Genomic DNA, 7455 nt, shown 5'->3' with positions numbered 1-7455 from the left:
TGTATCATCCTCCTGCGATTTGTGCGAGTTTCTACGAGAATACACTCCCTTTGTACCTCGATCCGCCCTTATTGTGCATTACGGTCCCCCAAACAACAGTCAATCAGACCGAAGGTTCTTCGGGTCCTCGCCCTCGACAAATAAGGTGTAGTCCTCGGTTTACCCGAGAAGATGCTCATCTGGGCCTCCCAAGAACCACCTGGTTCGAGCAGGTATATAGTCGAAGGAGCCCTTAGTAGGACTCATTGGTCTCTTCTCTGAGGGTTTTTTCCCCCGGATAGGTATATAACCATTTCCGCTCGGATACAGCTCTTGAAGCTAGTCTGAAAGGGTTTTCCAGTGTTTGGACTACTTCCCGGGAGGTATAGCCTCGTCCGTGACAAGCCGGACATGTTTTTAATAAGCCGTTGGAGATCATCTGCACTCACGACGTCGACGAGTTCAATTTCGGACTTAAGGTCGATCCTCGATAAAGAGTAGACTTCAGCTTACTAACTAGCGCCGGTAATACAGCCAGAAGCCTCGCCAACCTCCAGTCTTGACGATCATCTATTCTCAAGACTTCCACTAAAGCTCATCTACAACGGTCCCCCTTCCACTCCTTATTACCTCTAACTCTAAGATACTTAACATCTCTTACGGCCCTGAAACCAAAATCAACTTCAAGAAGCGGAAACGGGGGAGGTGAAAATCTATGTTTTCTCTCTCCCCCACCCACACCTTAACTCCAGGGCCCCCTTTCCTATCTCGCGTTGGACCACTGGCTCGCACTAGATGGGTATCTCTATTGCAGCGGGATATTTTCCGTTTACTCGGTCCCTGGGCACCATATTTCAAACCGCTGCATGAACCAAATATCGTTAGTTGGTCGTCTGATGGAAGTGCAGGATATTATCATCTCTTGTATGACTATCACGGGTTTTGGGGAGACTGCTAGCCGGTAAGGAGATGGTTGAAGAAGGACCGTCCTAGTGGTTTGTGGTTCTGCCACTTGTCGCCGTGTACTTCGTGGGCCGTGGCGTCAAGGACCTCGCCCTTGCGATCCTCAAACGTCTTGCCGTAGACGATGGATGAAGAGAGAGATTCACCCTCGCTGTCCATGGAGCCAACTATGTCCTCTGTTATGGAGCCGTTCGTTCTCAAGCACTGCTGGCGGACAGGCCGCTTTTGAGAATGATTTTACGCAGTATTATGACAGGCCTGAGAAGCCCCAGGGAGATTGGGAGCTACCTCGTCGAGCTCCGCCAGCGTGGAAAGCCTATACCCTGTGAACTAGTTTATGTGGAAGCCCCCAATCGCACTGATGAGTTCTCGCTCCGGAATATGCGTGGCATGAGCGCTGTAAACTCACACATGCATTTTCACCTAGGAGGTATTCTGCAACGGCGGGTGATGGCCTGTCCTCTTCCTTGACGCTCCCCTGGGTAAAGCGAAGTTGTCTAGCTTATCCTGAGATTGCTTGAGCTTTCTCCACTGAGGAAGGGGAGACTGAAATGGATACATCTTGGACATGTAGTATTCAATGTACTTGGATGGCATTGCCCTCAGTCGCCTCTCTCCGCGGAGCACTAGAGCCTAGGGCATTCGAAATTGAGAGTTCCCTCGTACCGCCCAATATCTCGCCCGCAAAGGAGTACCCGGGGCAAGCATTTGGTCGGACAGGCCCTATTACATCTGCAAGTCTGGTGTCTACCATTACCTTCCTATTGTTTGAATAGGGCTTAATAGAAAGAATACTCACGACTACTACGTCTTGTGTGCTAACCTTGTTCTTATTCCCGCATCTTTCGCCTTCAATCTCCTTCGAGATTAGTGAGATACAATATGCAATATGATCCTGGAGATCAAAGCCTCAACGGCCGGGGCCGCGCCAAGCCGCCCTCCACCCACTCTTCAAACTTGGTTCGCCTCCACTTTCAACCCCTCGACTACGTGATTCGTCGTCGATATCACTACTCTCGCAGACAACCTCAATCTTGAGCAGTGTGTTTACAATCTCGAAATCCTCTCCTGTCGACGTCCCTCGCTTTTTGAGTCCAGGGGCAACAACTAGCCTCACATAGCCGCCCCTGTCCCTATGACTACTCGATGGGGATATCTCCATCCACATTGGATCGAATTCCCTCCCAACGCAGTTGGAAAACCAAGTAATCTCGGCAGCTTGTTTGTTAATTGCTTTGTCGAGATCCGTAGCCTCCCCAACGACCCGCGTAAGATTCTCCACAAGATGTGTGACTTCTGATCCTGAGAAGGGGCTCAGCGATTTGCACATCTCCTCGATTCTCCTACTATCGTCTGAGCCTTGGATTTGATCGTTGTCAAGAAGAGCACTTGTCGTGGCTTTCCATCGTAAGTATCTACACTTCGCTTCCACATTTTGGCTGTGAGGTTCTGGTAGCGGGATCAACGTCAGTTCGACTTCTCTCGTATCTACTAAGTATGGTGCTCGGGAGGTGATGGCGCGGCATGCTTACCGAGGACCTGGCCTAGATTAGCTATGGCGACGGCCGCTTTAGCACCCGCCCAGCGGAACTGGTGGAATATGTTTCTAGTTAAGAAAGACCACACTAATGCCTGCACAACCACTGGGCGCCAGTGCGAGGACTGCATGCTTTTCTCGAAGTGTTCGAGAGGATAGCCAACAAGTGATTGTAAAGCTGTTAAAGCGTCTGTGGAGCTGACTCTCCTGGATCTGGCAGGCTTGTCTGCAAAATGTTGATAGGATAAACTCCGAATGCTGAACCGCAGTTGTTTCGCTTTCCCTGCAAGTCCCTCGTCCGTCCCTTCGTAGTGAACTTGGCCCTGCGCCCGCAGCTTGTTTAGCTCTATTGTTGCCTGTTTCCAATCTTTGAATATCTCGTCCGCTTCTTGCTCCTTATGCTGAAGATCGACCTTTGTCCGGCGATGCAGCCGTCTCTCTTCGTCCAAGTCCTTATTGAGACTGTGGAATTTTATCAGTAGTCCTTCGTAGTCGGCGACAGATGCAGGATCTGGCGGTTCGGCTATCCCCCGGTGATGGTTGAGTCTTTCTCCTGGAACCTCGGTCGCTTCGGCGGTCTCAGCGTGCAGGTGGTCAACGGAGCCTTGGCGAGAGATAGGACCAGGGCCAGCGCTACCTGCGCTCCCAACGTTCCTGGTGGCGATACCTCTCGCATCTTGACCCTCCATATCAACGTCACTCTCACTTCCGTTTCCTTTAAACATTGGGCTTCGAGAGGAAGGAGTCTGTTTCCTATTATTAGGCTTCGAGGAGGGTCAACAGTTGTAGTAAATTCTGCCTGCCGGCTTCTACTTAATGTTTCCCCCAACGCGTGGCCCCCACCCTGCTCCTCGCATCTCTTACCCCGCTCGACACTGATAAAAGAAGGGACTCGGCCATTAAAACACGACAGTGTTGGGTCGTACAAAGGTACAGAAGGGAAAGAAACCTCACCCCACCTATACATGCCACGGTAGAAAAGTAAGTATCTCTACCTTTCATGCCCAACGATTGCAGCCTTCCCACATCTAACCTACTAGGCCCACTCGCCTCACTGCTTGCAATTCTAAGTCTACCCTCCGATTTGAAAATATGATCGGTGTGTGTGGTTGAGTTGTGGGAAGAAAAGAATCACGGTCTTTAGCATATTGGAGTACCGGAATTATATTGGGAATAAAGAGTAGAGGTACTGGTTTTCCTATCTTGGCATGTATATTTTGGTTTAGTACTTCGTACGTTGTGTACACAGCTACCGTCCAACACTTTCGTGCTTGAGCCAGTCCCTTTTATATTTCTCGACGAGTCCTGTCTCGGGGCAAGCGTTTGGGCCAACATCCGATCTTCCGTCACCCTGAATCCCCAGCGTCACGATCCCCACAGCTTGGTTCACCTTAAACAATCCGTAGCACTTACGCTCATGACCCTCACCCCGGTGCTATGTCTCTGTCTTCATTAAACGCCGCAGGCAATTTGACACTGAAGGACATATCCTCCCGAGTCAAAAAATCAACCAGGTCCAACCTTGATGATCTCTTGGTCATAGGTATTGATTTTGGCACAACGTAGGTGTACCTCACAAGTTTACGAAGGAGTACCGGCTCATCTGGTTGGTCATTTTTAGATACTCGGGAGTTTCCTGGGCTACTGTGGTAGATTTTGAAAATGACCAGATCAAACTCATAACTAAGTGGCCTGGGAATGGTCGCGAGGAAGGTAAGGCCCCGACTGAGCTTTCTTATGAGAATGGAAAGGTGACGTGGGGTTACAACATCCCCGCTGGAGCCGAATCGGTCCAATGGTTCAAGTTGTTGCTTCTACGGGATGAGGACCTCAAGCCAGAGGTGCGCGAGTCTGAGCCTCTCCTGCGAGCGCGCAAGTATCTGCGGCGAAATAAGAAGTCCGCGATAGACCTCATCGCCGATTATCTACGTGGTTTATGGAAGCATACCTTAGAGACTATCAGCAGGAATCGTGGCCAGACCGTTCTCAACGCGCTCAGATTCCACGTCGTCATCACAGTACCGGCCATCTGGAAATCATATGCTCGCCGGGATATGAAAGCGGCGGCGGAGAAAGCGGGCATTCTGGACATCCGGCGTGCCGGCCCCACCACTCTAGATTTCGCCCCAGAGCCGGAGGCCGCCGCCTTAGCTACTCTCGCAGAACCTGGGCGGTCCGTTGGCACGGGAGACGTCTACGTCATCTGCGACGCCGGGGGTGGGACCGTTGTAAGTGACCAAGAAATGCATCAAATGGTCTGATGCTGTGTTAACACTCGATTACCTTAGGATCTGATTAGTTATGAGGTCCGCAGCCTGTTCCCAGTAGAGTTGGCCGAAGCTGTCACTGGGCAAGGTAGGTCATACCAAGTTTCAGCAATCTAGCCACTCTCTAGATATATTGAGGCTGACATAGACGGGATTGAAATAGGCGGGCTCTGTGGCGGCATTTTCATAGACGAAGCCTTCGAGGAGATATGCAAGGACCGGCTTGGCCGGCAGTGGAGCAAGATCAGTCCAATGGGCATTAAAGAAATTATGAAGGACTCATGGGAATATGGAATTAAGCCACAAGTTGGGTTCAATGATAACGGCACCACATACGTGGTTCCCATACCGCACGAAGCCCAGCAGGGAGGCAGCCTGGACGATGATAGCAAGAGGCCTATCATCAAGTTTGGGCGAATGCACTTTACCCAGTACGTGGAAAAAGCATGGATGAAATACACGTTTTCCTGCTGATTCAACTAACTCGTATTCATCGACCAGCTCTGACGTCCGTCCAGCTTTTACGGAAACAGTCAACCGCATCCGCAGTCTAGTTGACAGCCAGATCCGAGGGGTTAAGAGGAAAGGTCTCTCTATGAAGGTGGGTAGTACCCATTCTAGTAATATATCTAAGTGCTGAAAACTCATGCCAAATCCAGAATATTATCCTTGTTGGAGGTCTGGGCTGCAGTCCTTATCTCTTCGAATGTCTCCAAGCCGCATACGCAGGTCAGAACATCGAGGTTCTACAATCCGAGGGTATTCGACCGTAAGTTTCGAATACTTGGTTATAAGATACACACGTCATTCGCTTACAGTAATACTTGTAGCCGAACTGCGATTTGTCGCGGAGCCGTTTTCAAGGGCTTCTTGGACTTACCACAAACACCCGGAAGCGCAACAGATACGATGCATCTGGCCCACGTCAAGAGTCCCCTCTCGGTTATATCTACCGTGGCTAGGCAAAGCATAGGCATGATCTATTGGGCGGAATTTACTAAGGGCGTCCATTCCGAGCTCGATAAAATCTGGGACGAAAACGAGGGTATCTTCAGAGCAGACAACCAAACACGATGGTACCTCCGAAAGGTGTGTGCTTCACTGGACTCACCCATGACACCTTTAAGCAAGTTTAATACTGACGTGGACTATTTGTAGGGTGAAAATGTCTCCAAGAAGACGCCCGTGAAAGCTACCTGGTATTACCGTTATAAGAACGAATCCGAGTATACTCGGTTAGTCGGAATCCGGATTTGCCAATGTGATGATGAGAAGCCACCTTCACGGGTCACCTCGAGTGTGAAATCCTCGTATACGATCTTCGTCAAACACGAGATTCGTTTCGATTCACTTCCGTTCTACTATGCTCCCAAAAGCGGAAATATGCTGCGAGAATTAAAAGTCGAAATCGAAATGGTACCATCCGGGGCGTCAGTGGAATTTAAGGTGTATTACGCGGGCAAGATGTTGGGATCACAGAAGGTAGAGATTCACTCTGGATAGCAAGTGGCTGGCTCGGTCTTCCTTTGTGTCCATGCTATCAATGTTCACCTACTAGACTGGAAAGGACCTTATTCGCAGTGAAAGAGTACCAAGACCAATGTCTTGTTCACTAGGATAATTTTGGTGTCCTGTGGGACTGCTTCATAATTATATACACTTCTGCTTTAACCCAGATCATCACCATACTTCACGATATCGAGGGTTTGCAATGCAAGAAGCAGCGAGGCCATAAACCTTAATAACACATCCATCAATTGAGAATGGACAACCTCTGCGTGGTTATAGATCCAGCAGTCTATGAACACAGGCAACTGCCGAATCTTCGTCCCACTGGACAATTTCTCTATGCAAAGGCTCACCCAGCTTAATCGCAACTAGGGCACTATTTCCGCCTTCTGTGATTCTAAAAGAAGTTGTAGCCTACAGCGGTGGTCTTGGTCCTCATTTGGTCCCAAGAACCTCATACCCAGGGAAAGTGGCGGAGTAGATACGTTCTTATCATTGATCCTCCTCTCTTCGGCTTCCAACACGCGAAGAAACGTCTGAAGCCGGGGTTCGTAGACCTTCATCCACTGAGTGTACCTGCCAGGCCAGGATTCTGACTTGAGAAGGAGCAACTACCACAGCGGGTTGAATATAAACTCTGCTGGGGCTGCGTACGCAAACTCCCAGTCTATTACACCGACAACACGGAGGTCCTCATCTAGAATGATATTGGCCGGCCTTAGACCCTGGGGAAACAGCTTAAAATCGCCCCTGGAGCGTCCCCGATGCGGCCAGAACTTGTTCTCATCAGCAAGCCTCCGGAACAGCTTGCGCGCGACATATTTATCACAGACATCGTCGCCACCTTTCGCTACGTCGTTATACTGGAGCGCGAGCTGAGCCATGTGCATATCCGCAATGGCGCCGTATCATTCTCCCGCCGCATTATAGACCAGGGACGATAGCACACACGTTGGCATAGTCGTGTGGACAATCAATTCGTTCATATTCATTGTCAAGGGCCTCCTCTGAACAGTTATCGAATCACCCTCGTGTGCTTGGGCGAGTGAGCCGATTCGGGGGAATTTGAGCGAGGAGAGTTGCAGGAGGATGTTGGCCAAGGGCGACTGTCAATTGGACGCTTTAGATCCAGTAGCACTCTAGACATGTTCTGATGGTGCTCAATATAGTCCATAACGATGAACGGTCCGAGACCGGTCG

The 7455-nt window shown here is 50.0% G+C and overlaps 2 protein-coding genes across 2 annotated transcripts; one reads left to right on the top strand and one right to left on the bottom strand.

Annotated features, from left to right (window-relative positions):
- Positions 1-933: 933 nt before the first annotated feature.
- SAPIO_CDS10372 (uncharacterized protein) lies at positions 934-3204 on the bottom strand (the record flags this gene model as incomplete). The annotated part of the gene is made up of 4 exons (XM_016783970.1): positions 934-1109; positions 1957-2391; positions 2475-2532; positions 2797-3204. The coding sequence occupies 4 exons, from the start codon at positions 3202-3204 to the stop codon at positions 934-936; spliced, it is 1077 nt and encodes a 358-aa protein (XP_016638806.1).
- A 712-nt stretch (positions 3205-3916) lies between these two features.
- SAPIO_CDS10371 (uncharacterized protein) lies at positions 3917-6249 on the top strand (the record flags this gene model as incomplete). The annotated part of the gene is made up of 8 exons (XM_016783969.1): positions 3917-4041; positions 4101-4707; positions 4768-4834; positions 4910-5177; positions 5248-5347; positions 5406-5515; positions 5577-5835; positions 5905-6249. 8 exons carry the CDS (start codon positions 3917-3919, stop codon positions 6247-6249), a joined length of 1881 nt encoding a protein of 626 aa, XP_016638805.1.
- Positions 6250-7455: the final 1206 nt, after the last annotated feature.

The sequence above is a fragment of the Scedosporium apiospermum genome, assembly GCF_000732125.1.
Source record: "Scedosporium apiospermum strain IHEM 14462 chromosome Unknown SEQ_SAPIO_0165, whole genome shotgun sequence".
NCBI lineage: Eukaryota > Fungi > Ascomycota > Sordariomycetes > Microascales > Microascaceae > Scedosporium > Scedosporium apiospermum.
The sequence above is the reverse complement of the archived record's forward strand: the minus strand, read 5'-3'. Positions and strand labels throughout refer to the sequence as shown.